This window comes from Pseudorca crassidens, chromosome 5 (genome assembly GCF_039906515.1).
Source record: "Pseudorca crassidens isolate mPseCra1 chromosome 5, mPseCra1.hap1, whole genome shotgun sequence".
In the NCBI taxonomy this organism is placed as follows: domain Eukaryota; kingdom Metazoa; phylum Chordata; class Mammalia; order Artiodactyla; family Delphinidae; genus Pseudorca; species Pseudorca crassidens.
Window position 1 is genome coordinate 70,760,263 of NC_090300.1, and position 18,351 is coordinate 70,778,613.

Consider the following 18,351-nt stretch of genomic DNA (forward strand, 5'->3'; position numbering starts at 1 on the left):
ATCATGTGTCAAATATTCACGGCATCCATCTGCCCACTCCACTACGAAGATAAATGGCACTGCCAGCATTTCCAAAAAGCTTAGCTCCTCACAATGTCTCCACTCACATCCAGTACTGCATTCCATCTTGTAGCTTTTGCATAGGAATTCCTTAGAATGTGGTCTCTGGATGCAAGTCCCAGATACATAAATATTTTCTGCTCTATTGTGCATGTGATTTGTATTAATATTCATAACAAAATTTATTTTACAGTGATATGTTTTGAAGGAATTCCTTACATCTTCTTGTCACTTATAATTTAGTATATATATATTCCTCCCAGTAACACTTTGAGTCACCTAGTTACTTGCCCAAAGTCACAGATATGGTAGTTCTAGGACTAGAACCCAGTTCTTCTAACCACAAATCTGCCACTTATTTCACTCAAGTGGTTCTTAGTCTTTAAAAAAAATAATAAATAACAAAATAAAACTGGAAACCTATCAAGTGAATATTGAATATAACTCAAATGTACAAACCAAATTGATTCAGACCAGCTATGGTCAAACAGAAACCCGAACCTGGCCTTCTTTGGTCCCAAGGTACCTCTGCAGGACCCAGTACCCCACATCCTGCTGCCTTTTTTTCCATTTTCAGAGCATACAGATGTACAAATCCAAAGTATACCAGGTGTTTCAGACAGAAATGGAATGATTGTGCTGCTTCAGAGGGTAATGGCGTTAACCTTGTTCTGGAATCACGTAGGAGTCATCCTGTGGACTGCAGTCCCCACACAGTACTTTGATGTATTGATACAGTGAAACTTCACCTTATGCTCAGGCCACAGCGCCTGCTAGTGGAAAGAAACTAACAGCTGAGGCAGCACACTGGGAAATAGTTTTGTGCAGCTGAAAGCACGCTGTACTGAGAGCCTGAAGGCCTGAATTCAGGTCTCACTTGCTGTTGGCTTGCTGTAGGATCGTAATCTAGGCGCTGCCTCTGCCTGAGCCTTTGCTTTTTCATCTGTAAATGAGGTTGCACTGGATGGTTTCCAAGTTTTCACACGCTCTTACATTTTAGGACTTTTAAAATCCTCTAACAATGTGTTATGGGCATTTCAGCACTAAGTAGAAAATCCAAAACCCAAGTAAGACTAATTGGCTTCCCTGGGACGTGTCAGGTGAGACTATCACCCATCTCTGGGTCCAGCACCATGCAAGCAGGTAACGTGGTCCAGCTCAAAGATCAGTAGCCTTGGGGTCAGATGAACTGAGCTTGAATTCCAACTCTATTATCTACCTTTCAAGTCATGCACGTGAGTTATTCCTAGCTAACTCAGTTGTTAAAAGAGGATAATTGTCTTATCTGGCTTTTAGTTTTTGTAAGGTTCAAATGAGAACATGGAAATGATGAAGTTTTATGTGAATTTGCAGGGTTACTCTCACTCTTCATATATCAGAAAGCTAAAAGAAGTAGTGTTAATTATAGCTTTCATGTTGCTCTTTTTGGTAGCGTCGGGTAAGAAAGCACATTTACTATTATAAGGCAATATATAAGTATAAGGAGTGCTTGTTAATATTATAAGGAGAAGATTATGGCTATCGTTAGGCATTGAAATACAGTAGCTTCGGGAACACCCAGCGTTAGGTTTGCTCTTAAATAACCAAAATACATTCGGAGATTTCCCATCAATAAAACTAAAAGTAACATGGCAAACAAAGTTTTTTTCAGCTTTGAGTGGAGGCTGAGGGAAATGCACATTCCCATGAGGGATACCCTAGAGCACATTTTAATCATAAGTCAAAAATAAACGTTGCAGTAGCAGTTTTAACTGTACTAGTAAACACTGATTTTTTTTTCCGTTAACAGATCAATCATGAAATAAATTTTAAATATAGAAGAATAGATTAAAAATTAAGAATCAGGATATGAAAATGCCCATGTGTAAAAATTAAAGTGAACAGAAATCTTGCTTTAGCCAAAACAGATACTAATATTCCTGTTAGGAATGTTGTAAGGTTTATGCAAGCTTACATCTGCCAGGCCAGATGTTTTTAAGAATTTTGGAATTCTAAAGTCAAAAGCCAGGTTAAAGGACTAGTTAAGTGGGCTTTAAGGCCAGACCGACTGGTCCCCAATTCCAGCTTCAGTAGTTAACTCTGTGGCCTTGGGCAAGCTACCTAATCTCTCTAGGCTGCCATTTCTTATACTATAATGAACATAATGAGAGGACTACGTCATCAGGTTGTTGGAAGAATTACTTGAGATAATATATTTAAATACTTAAAACAGTGCTTGGCACATAATAAGTGCTGAATAAATCTTGATTATCATCACTCTGGGGTCCACAGATTTTTTCAAGATTGGGATTGAATTTCGAGCACTGAATTCTATTAATACCATACTGGTAAATATAAATCTTACGTAACTGCCTCATAGATGCAGCTTCCTCTTACCCGCTCATGGACCACCATCTCTGGTCCTAGTCATAATGAGCTCTTCGTTTTGAAGTTTTCCTCTACCTCCTTAGTTGGAGGGGGAAATAAGCAGGGACTGTACTAGGCACTTTGTAGCTGTTCCCATCATTGAACTTGGTGACCAGATAGTCAAGGCAGTCATCATCATGACTTTTTTTTTATTATTATTGAAGTATAGTCGATTTACAGTGTTGTGTTAATTTCTGCTGTACAGCAAAGTGATTCAGTTATACATATATATATATATATATATATATATATGTATATACATTTTTTATACTCTTTTCCATTATGGTTTATCATAGGATACTGAATACAGTTCTCTGTGCTGTACAGTAGGACCTTGTTGTTTATCCATTCCTTTTTACAGAGGCTGAGAAAAGGTTACCCCTGTGCACAGGACTTAGCACAGAATAGAGACTCAGTAAGTGCATTAGTGGAGGGGTTGAAAGAATAACTGGATAGATGACTCAACTACTTGTTTTGAAAACAAGGGACTTCAGGATCAGAGAATTTAGGAAACTTGTCCAGGTTCCCATAGCTAGTGAGTCACACGGGCAAGACTCGCAATTCTGTCTGATTGCCTTTATACCATGGAATATGTAATTTTGTTCAAAGGGCACCATGTATTGTATCCCAAACTGCAAAGCAGTATTGTTTTTTGTTTTGCTTTTGTTGTTGCCTGGTTTTTGGCTATGTTTTTACTGCTCTTCCTGAGACTGGAAGTTGTTGTCAGGAAGTAATTTTCCTGACCACTGTGCCTGTTATATTAGTTTAGTGAAGGTTAGGACCAGGGTACATGGTGACCAACTTGCTCCTTCTGCAGTTTCCTAGGATGGAGCTCCTTAGGGCCAGGCCTTTTGGTCCCAAACATCAGTGCTTTCTAAGAACACTCTAGGATGAACTCCACTTTGTGGAACATATGAACGCGTGGTTCCCTTTAGAACAGTGGTCCCCAACCCCACTGCGCATTAGCATCGTGATTGTAGGGCCCGCCCCCCAGACCAAATAATCAGAATCTCTGCAAGCAGAGTGTGGCCATCAGTATTATTTTAAAAGCGTTCCTAGTGGGAAGCCAGAGTTTGAGATTCAACAAAGGGTAAGGGTTAGGGTTCAACCAAAGGTCTCTGAAGGACCCTTAGCTATACTGATTTCACCACATGTAGCTGATTCTGACACTTCACTAAGCTCACCTGAGGCTTGGGGTGTTGGAGAAGTGATGCTTTACTGGCTCCTCTTTCCCTGGGAGTGGGAACACACCCCACTCCTCAGCAATGCCGAAAACATCACAGTTATGATTGAATAATGAAGTGTATTCCTAGAAAACCACAAGCTGATTGAGAAGATGGACTTTAGAAGTCTGACCTGGTTCCCATCCCAGCCTCACCTCATTTCTACCTTTGAGACCTTGGCCAAGAGACTTAACCCCTGGTTTCTTATCTGTCAAATAAGAATAGATAAATGTTGATGGGACTAAACCAGAGAATGCTTGTAGAGAGCTTAAGGCAGTGTCTGACCCAATGGAAAAAATACAGTAATTTTCTTTTATGTTTTTGTTATGCTCCTTCACAATGCAGTGTATTTAAATCAGTGAAACATGCTTGCTTATGCAGTCCTATGTGGGACTTCCCCTCCCAATTTACCTCCTTACCTGAAGGTCCAACCTAAGCAAATATGTGTCTATAAATGAATCACCTCATGGTTAGACTTTGTAATGACTTCCTTTTACCAGGTCACTCGTTTCTCACTCCATTTCATCTGGTTTGTTGCCCAGGCCTCTGTCCACCCATTCCCGAACGATTCTCTCTGACAATTTTTGAGAGTCTGTTTGTTTTGTTTTGTTTTCTTGTTACTTAGCTTAATTTCTTATTTTGTACTAAAATGCTTCTTATTTTGTCTCCTTCTGAAAGCTCTACATGTCTGCCGTTGGTTCTAGTGCTATTGTAGTCATTGCTCCTTTTCCTGTTGTCTGCCTGTGCACACGTGTGCCTGAGAGAGAGAGACGACAGAATAGAGAAGAGAAAGAGAGGAGAACAGCTATCTGCCCTCTGCTTCTCATTCCCATCCATGTGCCTGTTGAATCTGCAAGCCGTCTCTTCAAGGACCATCTAAGCAATAACAGTGAAGTAGTATAATACAATTATATACACACAAGCAGTGACAAAATTAGATGTGTCCTGCAGTCCAGCTTTTAATATATGTTAAGGATCCCAAGATTCACAGAGCTAAATAGCACTAACCATAGGAGACCGGATACTGGTACAGTATTTAAAGGCAGAGTCCAAGAAAATATATAAAACTTGATTTGATGTACAATGTATACTATGTGGTATCATTATCTTAAATGGCTATCGGTTGACATTCTTTGTGTGTTCTGTATTGTCTAAGGCCACACAGCAGTGCCATATGATAAATTTATTTACAGCACAAAAGAAGCCTGTTCTATAGGAATACTTGTAATTAATATATGTGAACTGCTTTCTCTGGCTTAATGCTGTCAAAGTATTTTATGGTAAAACTCAGCTGATTCTCTTCGTGTATGTTATCAATGGATGGAAAGCCACTGAAAACTCTTCAAACTAAGACATAAAGAGACAGCATTAGGGAAATTACTCTTGTTGGTGAAAAGCAAGATATATTATGATGCCACCGAAATTTCTTTTTTTCAGCCAACTCATGGTTAACAGTCTGTCCCCTGTTTTGCGTGCAGATGAAGTCTGTCTGGACGATTCTTGTCAGCTGTTATTCTGACAAGCAGTGCAGAAATAGGCACCCCTTGGAACAGTGGCTTAACTTTCAATCACCTGGAGAGCTTTTAAAAATTCCAATCCTAAGAGATCCCACCTCAGACCAATGAAATCAGAATCTCTGGAGCTGGGACCCAGAGATCAGTATTTTTTTTTTTTTTTAATTCCCCAGATGATTCCAACATACAGGCAAGGTTGAGAATCACTGTCCTAGGACTTATGCAGCTTAAAAAACAGGTTATCTATTATGCCATGCATTAATACTACAGGGTTTCATAAAGTAAAAGCTTTGGTGATTAGAAAATGCCATCATCCTAGATTTCAGTGAATGTCATATGGACCTGTCACATAAAGAGTACAAACTTGTTCTATGATCTTTTTGTACTTTCAGTGGAAGATAATTTCTGAATCAACTTAATGGAGCCTGTGCTTTAGGAAGATAACTCCAGTGGACACATGTAGGGTAAATTGGAGCAAGCTTTGTTTCTAGGAATAATTTGCTATCAGTTCACTACTCTGATGTAACTTTATTGATTCAACTTTTGGAGCAGGACTTTGTTCAGAATATATTTGAAAAGGTGCTTAGTGAGAAAGCTGATAGATCATACAATTGGCATATAGAGTTTCAAGTCATTATAATATTTAAAGATAGACTATTAATTTTGTTTATGCCAAAAATTTCTGTTACAAGGCAAGTGGCAAGGAGGAGATGGAGACATATGTGACCTGGCTTTATGTCTGCATAAATGTACTAGTTTGCTTTTGATGTTGAATGATGCACAAGTTTGAGAGTATGTCACCCCCCCATCACCATGCCACCGACTCTCAAAATGACTGGACATTTTTGGTCTCACCTCAGAAACAAGCAGTATCTGCAGAAGAGGGTCTATGGCCTATCGTATTAATGGTGTACTGGTCACAAGAACTTCATTTTTAAATGAAATTTTATTTTCATATTATAAAGAAAATAAATTCACATTACAGAAAGAGAAAGCTGGCACCAGTGAATATGAAAACCCATGTCCCACCACTCCACCTGTCTTGCTTAACTTGTAGATTTGACTGTAATGTCGCCCTTCACCCATGCCATTCCTAAAATGGTTTGTTCAAAAACTATCTAAACTTCTAGACTTAGCTCAAGTAGTAAGACCACCATAAAGCCTGTCCATTTGTAAGAGGGAGTAAGTCAGAGCTAGTGGAACAATCAGGAAGTCATTGCAATGACCAATTATAGATAATAAGCCCAATGTGGGCAGCAGACCTGTGATGGAAGAGAAGCATTTCAGAGACTTTGCAGAGGTTGTAATAGTTGTGGGAGTGGGGAAGAAGGAGGGGGAGGGGTGAGAAGAATCCCTGACTGGCTCCACAATCGATACAATGCGTTATCGATATATAACAAACGATAACACATGGACAAGACTTTTTTGGTTCTGGCATCTCAATTCACTGACAAAGTTACCCCCAGGCTGTCTAACTCTCTGCCCTTGGATTTTTCTTTTTTTTTTTTTTTTTTGCGGTACGCGGGCCTCTCACCGCTGTGGCCTCTCCCGTTGCGGAGCACAGGCTCCGGATGCACAGGCTCAGCGGCCATGACTCACGGGCCCAGCCGCTCCGCGGCATGTAGGATCTTCCCGGACCAGGGCACGAACTCATGTCCCCTGCATCGGCAGGCGGACTCTCAACCACTGCGCCACCAGGGAAGCCCTGTCCTTGGATTTTTTAAGTTATGTGCTAAGCTTTGCCAGTGAGCTCCTCATACCATCCCTGGGTCTGAACTTGACCCTGAGCTTTCCACTGGCCCCTAATCAACAATATTTCCTTCATACTCTGATGCCTCCAAGTCTGGTACCATTCCCCTGGTTTTTCTCGTTTAAAAGCGCTGAGATATTTGTCTCCAAGATGGGCAGCAAGATTGCAGGATGCTTTTAATGATGTGTAGCATGAGCCCCTCTAGGGGCAAGGACGTATTATGCTCTAGTGACTTTCTTTCCATTGTGAATGCCTCCCTAAAAGGTATAGTTTGTACATTTTTGTTAATGTGAAAAGGTAACATTCGGGCATCTTTTCTGTCATGCTGTAGACAGAAAGTGTAGAGAGAGCTATTTTTAATTTTTGTTCTTTGCTCTTTTCTGTGCTTGTGATTTTAAAGGTGCCAGACTGACTGCCCTCGAGCCTGGTGTCCCCGATTTCTCCCAAGAATAGGAAAAATACGGGAGGCAGCAAGCTGGTCATGTCTGGGTCCAGCATATTAGCCTGACCCACTCTGGAAGAATATTCTCCAAAATATAAAGGAAAAGATTGTTCCTTGTGAACACAGTCCATCTGCTTTCATAGCTGAGAGGACAAAACCTTGTTGTCCCACCACCAAGCCACTGCAGAGTGTCTGGATCCAGGAAACCCAGCCACTCATCCACTATGTGGAAAAACTAGAATGTTTTTTTCTCTGCCATCCCCACCTGTCAAAGTTCCATCCTTTAAGGTTGGACTTAAATGCCTCTTTCTCCACAAAACCTTTCCTGAGCCGTCTCAAGTGTGATGTTCCTCCCGCATCTCCAGAGCACTTTCTCAGATGACACCACATTTTGTCATGTGATTGTAGGATGTTATATAGTCTCATAATTGATGTGAAAGGCACTGACGTCGCCTAATTCATTTCTGGGTATCATACAGATTACAGTACTGGGCAAAGAGTAGATACCTGGGGAATGCCTGTTGAATACAATGAGAATTCCAAAGCTTAGCTTTTCATCCTGCCCTTTAGGGCTCTGCTCCAACCTTTCCCTTTAATCAGTGATTGAAATTTTCTCCTAGATCCTCATGGGTAGCTCTCAAACTCTCCATAAACCATGTAGACTCAGCCTCCTGGATTCCAGATATTACACATTGGGCAGCCATGGTCTGGAATCATAATTGCTACCTCTACCTGTCTCATCGACCACCATGACCAATAGTCAATCACATTTGGCCAGAACAAATTTTTTCGAAAGTGTGGTCCACAGATCGCTGGTAGTCCCTGATGGAGTATCAAGGAGTCCAGTTTGGTGTCTAGAAAAGGAAAGAGTAATAAATAATTATTTTGTTGACTTGCATTTAATGAATCTGAATTGTAAAACTACAATATTCACAGGAATCCAATATGCTCTTAATGAATCATCACATCTTAAAGATTGCATATGTACCACCAAACCTATGTTGATCGGTGTTGTTTATCCAATGTTCAGTAACATTGCCATTAAGCTCACAGTATTTTCATGTCATTAGTATGTTTTTTTCTACTGCTGCGAAACCTACAATTTTTTTTATCGTTACTATATTACCCTATTTCTTCAGTTCGCCAAAATAGATCAGTGATTTGAATATGATTCTTTGAAAGTAGAAAAAATAGTAATAAAGATAATCCCATAAATACCACTTTAGATTAATATTACAAATGTAAACATTAGTGAAGACAATTCAGTATAAATACTGGAAATTAATCTATATACACTGGGATGAATGTGATTATTTTGCACAAGCAGTTGAAAAAGAAAATTTGGAATGCTGTGATGATGATGATGTAATTTTTTAAATTATATTTTATGGATCGGTGATCCATTCGCCTGTAATTCCCAATATGTTCTTTGTAGTGAAATGTTGTCAGATAGTGACATGAAGCTCTCAGACTTTTAGCATCCTTTTCAAACATAGTATAGTGAACTTTCTAGTAAATCAATGTGTTTTTTTCTGAATAATCACAAAATAGTGCCATATGAAAATCCTAATTTTGATACTAAAGGCAATGAGAGTCTAAAATTTTAAAGCACGTTTCTAAGGTTGTACATCTTTTACTAAAAAACAGACACAAGTTCACTCTTGGATAGAAGTTTGTAAATCAAGCCACAAAGTTTATTACAAACATTTATTTTATAAAAGTTTATCAAATGTCAAGAATATGATGTCAAGACTTAATAAAAATATCAACTATGGTGGAAGTGGCTCAGTTTCCAAAAGTTTGACTCTTTCTTCAGCGCTTGATATTTCTCTTTCTTTAGGGGGGAAATGTTCTATAGTTTGGGCTATATTTTAAAGATGCATTCAAATTCTGCAACAAAATGTACAGAAATACTTTCCAGGGCCAGTGCAAGAGAGGATTAGAAACACATTTGCCTCTTTTCTCCCAAGTTGAAACATTTAAACCTCCTCCCTTCTAGGTGTGAAATAGTCGTCAATCCAATGTGATGGAGGGCTGAAGGCAGCCTTTAGTGAGAAATCTCTCCATAGTGTCAACTCTGTGTTCAATCCTGATACACAGAACTAGGCAGAAGCAAGACAGCAGAATGGTTAGGACCATCGACACTGAAGCTAGACTGCTTGGGCTAGAAGGTAGTCAATCACTTATGTAACCCAGTTTCTTCACCTGTAAAATAGGGATACTAATAGTACTTGTCACATAGGTTGTTGTGAATATGAAATGAGTTAATATACGTAAAGCACATAGACAATGCCTGACCCACAGGAAGCACTAGTTTTGCTAAAGCTTATCTGTAACAGCCTGCCGATTCCTGCTGACGTTCCCAGTGACTTGTAATTACTTGTTAGAACTTTTTACCTTCGTAGAAATAAAGAATAAGAAGGGAAACTGAATGCGGCTCTGACCTCTGGCTCAAGATTCCCATGGTGAAGCCAGCTATGGATACAGACTGCAGCCAGCACAATGCCTCTCAATGACATAAATTTTTTTTTTTTTGTAAATTACATGTTAATGTTATTATTCAAATTTTAATGCAGTTTTTTTTTAACCTAAACACAGTGTCCATATGTGGTCAGAAGCCCCACAAATCAATTTAATCATGCTGAAAATTTGCAGAACACTGGGCTGGACAGGGACAACCTAGGCCATGAGGGACTCAAAATCCTACAGTCTGTGGAACTGTTGCATGATTAAGGGATATTCAAACTATAAACAGACTTGGAGGCAATGCTGATCTGTAATATCTTAAAGGGTGTCAAGTGGAAGTGATGAGACTTATTTCTTGAGGCCCTAAAAGACAGAACTGGGACTATTGGGTAACAGAATGAGGAGGCATTCCGGCTCAATACGAGAACACTTTCTAGCCGTCAGCGCTATCTGGAAATAAAAGGGACTACTTTTTTATCTGCCTGTCACTGAGGGCTGGATGCAGAGGTTTTGAAAGCCAGGCTTTTGTGGAAGGAGTTGAAGTTTGAGTTTGGACTCAGTTCCCTCACAGTCTAGCTGGACACATAGTCTGTCCAAGGAGAAAGACTCTTCTAGATTATGCCTTCCACTCCTACCATCCTGACTCATGTTCCTCTTAATTTGTGTGTGAGATTAGAGGCAGAGCACTGGCCTCAACATCAGGAGACCTGAGTTCTACTCAGTCGCTCTCCGTGGGACCTTGGCTGTGAGGGTCAACTTCTCAACTGATTCGTAAAATCCCCGGCATGCTGGCCTCATGGGGGCTGTAGCGGTCATCCTGCCTCATGATGGTGATGGCGGCGGTGGTGATCCCACCTGCTGTTGACATTACAGATGTGCTGTCCCCACCACGCATTGTCTTCTTCAGAAGGACTGAAGGTGTTCTGAACAGTCAACCCCTTTTTTCTTTCAGGCCGCTGTGCTCGCTGTGGGGAAAATGTAGTAGGGGAAGGTACAGGATGCACTGCCATGGATCAGGTCTTCCACGTGGATTGTTTTACCTGCATCGTCTGTAACAACAAGCTCCGAGGGCAGCCCTTCTATGCGGTGGAGAAGAAAGCCTACTGTGAGCCCTGCTACATCGTAAGTTCAGATTTGGTCCTCAGGTACTTTACAAAGATGACTTTGTTGGCAAAATGCCAGTCACTCTAGCTCAAACGTAGCCATCAGATCTTTGCTTCTCATCAGATTTCAAAATATGCCTGTGTGTAAATTGGTATATCTTAATTTTTATCCATATGCCCCCTGTTCATATGAGGTCAAAGGGTGCATTAGATGGGGCTAGCATTCAATTAGTGGCCTGCCAGAAAGATCATCTCCCTGTGGCTTACAAGCATATATGTACAAGCTAACACGTTGCCCCTTAAAGCATCAGAAGGTTTCCCAAGTAGCAGAGTCCCACCACTTCTTATTAGATCTCACTCCGTATTTGATGTCGTATTTGTAGAGAAACGTTGCACGGCCTTGGGACTTGTGAGTGGTCTTTCAAACTGCTGGATCCTTTGAATCACCTTTTTTCTACCCAGAATTTCTCTTACCTGTCATACTCAGCAGGTTTTCATGATGCAGTTAGAGAAACTATTATAGAGTACCTTAAAGGGAAATAAATAGTCATGCTGACTGAGCTAATAATTGTCTCCTTTTTTTAAATACACAACTATATTTTAATAACATAGCTGGGTGACTAAAAAATACTCATAGTCACATTATCTTAGCTGTTTGTCAGGCTACTGAAATCTACACGTTAAGCTATCTTCTGATAGAGCAGTTTGGTAAAAGAACATAAATTTTTTTAATCTAAAGTAAATTTCCTTTCTATCCTTCTACACGATTTTATCTCTCTGTTGAACACTTGTTAGTGGAAAAAGTAGTGCTTTTTTGCAAACCCACACAAGAGGCGTGATTTGGCCCTCAGCACCCCTGGCATTCCAACGTAAGAGAAATCTTGGGTGCGAGGTATTGGAAGTTATACACATAGCTTTGCAGAGCCCCGAGGTTCAGGTTTATTGCAGAAGTTTCTGGCCTCACTGGGATTTTCCCATAACCTGAAAGCTCAAACTCATTGCAGCCCTGGAATCTGTAGCATTGATCTGAAATTTCTTCAAGATTAAGATCTTGCAGGATTAAATATTGTTTTGCATCTCTTAAGTTCAATTTTATTTCATTTTCCTCCCCAAGGGCAACTTGGCCACATATAACATCATTATAGTACCACACAATGTTGGAGCTGGAAAAAAAAAGCTTAAGATCATTTGTCTAACTCCTCTCTTTAGAAGTGAGAATACAGGGACTTCCCTGGTGGCACAGTGGTTAAGAATCCGCCTGCCAATGCAGGAGACATGGGTTCGAGGCCTGGTCCAGAAAGATCCCACATGCCGCGGAGCAGCTGAGCCCGTGTGCCACAACTACTGAGCCTGCTCTCTAGAGCACGCGAGCCACAACTGCTGAGCCAATGTGCCACAACTGCTGAAGCCCGCAAGCCTGGAGCCTGTGCTCCTCAACAAAAAAAGCCACCACAATGAGAAGCCCGCACACCGCAACGAAGAGTAGCCCCCGCTCGCTGCAACTAGAGAAAGCCTGCATGCAGCAACAAAGACCCAATGCAGGCAAAAATGAATAAATAAATTTATTAAAAAAAGAAGTGAGAATACACAGAGAGGAAGAAAATGACTTATTTTATTAGTGTCAAAGCCAGGATTAAATTCAGGTGGTCACGCTAGTCTCGTATTTGGTGCAGACACCGCAAAGCTTTAGTTCATCCAGAACATAAACACACCACAAGGCTTTAGTTTATCCAGAACATAAACACAAACACAGTGATATCCCGTTGCTTTGGAAGGGACAATTACATATCAGGAAAAGTCTAGTGAACAAAAGTATGTCTCTTTAGGAAGTAAAAATGTTTCAAACATCACTCTTAGAAATCTTTGTTGAATGAGAAAAGTACAAAATTCCCTGCCTTTGTAAACAGACTGTGTGGATTGTCCTTGACACTGATCTAGGACCACAGGGAATTTATTTATTACACTGAGCTCAGCAGAGCCTCGAGAAGCAACTATGACTGTTCGTCCATACACTAAGTGACCACAGAATACACTGGTTTTTGTAATTTTTGTGTCTATTTTTCACCCTTTTTTTCCCATTTATTTTACTTTATTTTTTTAACATCTTTATTGGAGTATAATTGCTTTACAATGGTGTGTTAGTTTCTGCTTTATAACAAAGTGAATCAGTTATACATATACATATATCCCCATATCTCTTCCCTCTTGCGTCTCCCTCCCTCCCACCCTCCCTATCCCACCCCTCTAGGCGGTCACAAAGCACCAAGCTGATCTCCCTGTGCTATGCGGCTGCTTCCCACTAGCTATCTACCTTACGTTTGGTAGTGTATATATGTCCATGCCTCTCTCGCTTTGGCACAGCTTACCCTTCCCCCTCCCCATATCCTCAAGTCCATTCTCTAGTAGGTCTGTGTCTTTATTCTTGTCTTGCCCCTAGGTTCTTCATGACTTTTTTTTTTTCTTGAATTCCGTATATATGTGTTAGCATACGGTATTTGTCTTTCTCTTTCTGACTTACTTCATTCTGTATGACAGACTCTAGGTCTATCCACCTCATTACAAATAGCTCAATTTTGTTTCTTTTTATGGCTGAGTAATATTCCATTGTATATATGTGCCACATCTTCTTTATCCATTCATCCGATGATGGACACGTAGGGTGTTTCCATCTCTGGGCTATTGTAAATAGAGCTGCAGTGAACATTTTGGTACATGACTCTTTCTGAATTACAGTTTTCTCAGGGTATATGCCCAGTAGTGGGATTGCTGGGTCATATGGTAGTTCTATTTGTAGTTTTTTAAGGAACCTCCATACTGTTCTCCATAGTGGCTGTACCAATTCACATTCCCACCAGCAGTGCAAGAGGGTTCCCTTTTCTCCACACCCTCTCCAGCATTTATTGTTTCTAGATTTTTTGATGATGGCCATTCTGACTGGTGTGAGATGATATCTCATTGTAGTTTTGATTTGCATTTCTCTAATGATTAATGACGTTGAGCATTCTTTCATGTGTTTGTTGGCAGTCTGTATATCTTCTTTGGAGAAATGTCTGTTTAGGTCTTCTGCCCATTTTTGGATTGGGTTTTTTGGTTTTTTTGTGATTGAGCTGCATGAGCTGCTTATATATTTTGGAGATTAATCCTTTGTCAGTTGCTCCATTTGCAATGGGAGAAAAATATTTTCTCCCATTCTGAGAGTTGTCTTTTGGTCTTGTTTATGGTTTCCTTTGCTGTGCAAAAGCTTTGAAGTTTCATTAGGTCCCATTTCTTTATTTTTGTTTTTCTTTTAATTTCTCTAGGAGGTGGGTCATAAAGGATCTTGCTGTGATTTATGTCATAGAGTGTTCTGCCTATGTTTTCCTCTAAGAGTTTGATCGTTTCTGGCCTTACATTTGGGTCTTTAATCCATTTTGAGCTTATTTTTGTTTATGGTGTTAGGGAGTGATCTAAGCTCATACTTTTACATGTACCTGTCCAGTTTTCCCAGCACCACTTATGGAAGAGGCTGTCCTTTCTCCACTGTACATTCCTGCCTCCTTTATCAAAGATACGGTGACCATATGTGCGTGGGTTTATCTCTGGGCTTTCTATCCTGTTCCATTAATCTATCTTTCTGTTTTTGTGCCAGTACCATACTGTCTTCATTACTGTAGCTTTGTAGTATAGTCTGAATTCAGGGAGCCTGATTCCTCCAGCTCCGTTTTTCGTTCTCAAGATTGCTTTGGCTATTCGGGGTCTTTTGCATTTCCATACAAATTGTGAAATTTTTTGTTCTAGTTCTGTGAAAAATGACAGTGGTAGTTTGATAGGGATTGCATTGAATCTGTAGATTGCTTTGGGTAGTAGAGTCATTTTCACAATGTTGATTCTTCCAATCCAAGAACATGGTATATCTCTCCATCTATTTGTATCTTCCTTAATTTCTTTCATCAGTGTCTTATAATTTTCTGCATACAGGTCTTTTGTCTCCTTAGGTAGGTTTATTCCTAGATGTTTTATTCTTTTTGTTGCAATGGTAAATGGGAGTGTTTTCTTGATTTCACTTTCAGTTATTTCATCATTAGTGTATAGGAATGCCAGAGATTTCTGTGCATTAATTTTGTATCCTGCTACTTTACCAAATTCATTGATTAGCTCTAGTGGTTTTCTGGTAGCATCTTTAGGATTCTCTATGTATAGTATCATGTCATCTGCAAACAGTGACAGCTTTACTTCTTCTTTTCCAATTTGGATTCCTTTTATTTCTTTATCTTCTCTGATTCCTGTGGGTAAAACTTCCAAAACTATGTTGAATAATAGTGGTGTGAGTAGGCAACCTTGTCTTGTTCCTGATCTTAGTGGAAACGGTTTCAGTTTTTCACCATTGAGGACGATGTTAGCTGTGGGCTTGTCATATATGGCCTTTATTATGATGAGGAAAGTTCCCTCTATGCCTACTTTCTGCAGGGTTTTTATCATAAATGGGTGTAGAATTTTTTCAAAAGCTTTCTCTGCATATATTGAGATGATCATATGGTTTTCTCCTTCCGTCTGTTAATATGGTGTACCACATTCATTGATTTCCACATATTGAAGAACCCTTGGATTCCTGGGATAAACCCCACTTGATCATGGTGTATGATCCTTTTACTGTGTTGTTGGATTCTGTTTGCTAGTATTTTGTTGAGGATTTTTGCATCTATGTTCATCAGTGATATTGGCCTGTAGTTTTTTTTTTCTTTGTGACATCTTTGTCAGGTTTTGGTATCAGGGTGATGGTGGCCTCGTAGAATAAGTTTGGGAGTGTTCCTCCCTCTGCTATATTTTGGAAGAGTTTGAGAAGGATAGGTGTTAGCTCTTCTCTAAATATTGGATGGAATTCCTCTGTGAAGCCATCTGGTCCTGGGCTTTTGTGTGTTGGAAGATTTTTAATCACAGTTTCAATTTCAGTGCTTGTGATTGGACTGTTCATATTTTCTATTTCTTCCTGGTTCAGTCTCGGCAGGTTGTGCATTTCTAAGAATTTATCCATTTTTTTCCAGGTTGTCCATTTTATTGGCATAGAGTTGCTTTTAGTAATCTCTCTTGATCCTTTGTATTTCTGCAATGTCAGTTGTTACTTCTCCTTTTTCATTTCTAATTCTATTGATTTGAGTCTTCTCCCTTTTTTTCTTGATGAGTCTGGCTAATGGTTTCTCAATTTTGTTTATCTTCTCAAAGAACCAGCTTTTAGTTTTATTGATCTTTGCTGTCGTTTCCTTCATTTCTTTTTCATTTATTTCTGATTTGATCTTTATGATTTCTTTCCTTCTGCTAACTTTGGGGTTATGTTGTTCTTCTTTCTCTAATTGCTCTAGGTGTAAGGTTAGGTTGTTTATTTGAGATGTTTCTTGTTTCTTAAGGTAGGATTCTATTGCTATAAACTTCCCTTTAGAACTGCTTTTGCTACATCCCATAGGTTTTGGGTCGTCATGTTTTCATTGTCATTTGTTTCTAGGTATTTTTTGATTTCCTCTTTGATTTCTTCAGTGATCTCTTGGTTATTAAGTAGTGTATTGTTTAGCCTCCATGTGTTTGTATTTTTTACAGATTTTTTCCTGTAATTGATATCTACTCTTATAGCGTTGTGGTCAGAAAACATACTTGATACGATTTCAATTTTCTTAAATTTACCAAGGCTTGATTTGTGACCCAAGGTATGATCTATCCTGGAGAATGTTCCATGAGCACTTGAGGAGAATGTGTATTCTGTTGTTTTTGGATGGAATGTCCTATAAATATCATTTACGTCCATCTTGTTTTATGTATCATTTAAAGCTTGTGTTTCCTTATTTTTTTTTTCGTTTTGGATGATCTGTCCATTGGTGAAAGTGGGGTGTTAAAGTCCCCTACTATGATTGTGTTACTGTCGATTTCCCCTTTTATGGCTGTTAATATTTGCCTTATGTATTGAGGTGCTCCTATGTTGGGTGCATAAATATTTACAATTGTTATATCTTCTTGGATCGATCCCTTGATCATTATGTAGTGTCCTTCTTTGTCTCTTGTAATAGTCTTTATTTTAAAGTCTGTGTTGTCTGATATGAGAATTGCTACTGCAGCTTTCTTTTGACTTCCATTTGCATGGAATATCTTTTTCCATCCCCTCACTTTCAGTCTGTATGTGTCCCTAGGTCTGAATTGGGTCTCTTGTAGACAGCATATATACAGGTCTTGTTTTGGTGTCCATGCAGCCAGTCTATTTCTTTTGGTTGGAACATTTAATCCCTTTACATTTAAGGTAATTATTGATATATATGTTCCTATTCCCATTTCTTAATTGTTTTGGGTTTGTTATTGTAGGTGTTTTCCTTCTCTTGTGTTTCCTGCCTAGAGAAGTTCCTTTAGCATTTGTTGTAAAGCTGGTTTGGTGGTGCTGAATTCTCTTAGCTTTTGCTTATCTGTAAAGGTTTTAATTTCTCCATCAAATCTGAATGAGATCCTTGCTGGGTAGAATAATCTTGGTTGTAGGTTTTTCTCCTTCATCACTTTAAATATGTCCTGTCACTCCCTCTGGCTTGCAGAGTTTCTGCTGACAGATCAGCTGTTAACCTTATGGGGATTCCCTTGTGTGTTATTTGTTGTTTTTCCCTTGCTGCTTTTAATATTTTTTCTTTGTATTTAATTTTTGATAGTTTGATTAATAGGTGTCTTGGCATGTTTCTCCTTGGATTTATACTGTATGGGAGTCTCTGTGCTTCCTGGACTTGATTAACTATTTCCTTTCCCATATTAGGGAAGTTTTCAACTATAATCTCTTCAAATATTTTCTTAGTCCCCTTCTTTTTCTCTTCTTCTGGGACCCCTATCATTTGAATGTTGGTGCATTTAATGTTGTCCCAGAGGTCTCTGAGACTGTCCTCAGTTCTTTGCATTCTTTTTTCTTTATTCTGCTCTGCAGTAATTTCCACTATTTTATCTTCCAGGTCACTTATCCGTTCTTCTGCCTCAGTTATTCTGCTATTGATCCCTTCTAGAGAATTTTTAATTTCATTTATTGTGTTGTTTATCATTGTTTGTTTGCTCTTTAGTTCTTCTAGGTCCTTGTTAAACGTTTCTTGTATTTTCTCCATTCTATTTCCAAGATTTTGGATCATCTTTACTCTCATTACTCTGAATTCTTTTTCAGGTAGACTGCCTATTTCCTCTTCATTTGTTAGGTCTGGTGGGTTTTTATCTTGCTCTTTCATCTGCTGTGTATTTTTCTGTCTTCTCATTTTGCTTATCTTACTGTGTTTGGGGTCTCCTTTTTGCAGGCTGCAGGTTCGTAGTTCCTGTTGTTTTTGGTGTCTGTCCCCAGTGGCTAAAGTTGGTTCAGTGGGTTGTGTAGGCTTCCTGGTGGAGGGGACTAGTGCCTGTGTTCTTGTGG

At 39.4% G+C, this 18,351-nt stretch overlaps 1 protein-coding gene across 14 annotated transcripts in view; it reads left to right on the forward strand.

Moving 5' to 3' along the window:
- The window catches only part of LPP (LIM domain containing preferred translocation partner in lipoma), a 701,187-nt gene that overhangs the window by 569,180 nt on the left and 113,656 nt on the right, over positions 1-18,351 (forward strand). For all 14 annotated transcript variants that reach the window (XM_067738384.1, XM_067738387.1, XM_067738383.1 and 11 more), the window contains one exon: positions 10,814-10,983. In XM_067738384.1, the coding sequence (XP_067594485.1) occupies positions 10,814-10,983 (170 nt within the window). The remainder of the gene's footprint in view (positions 1-10,813; positions 10,984-18,351) is intronic.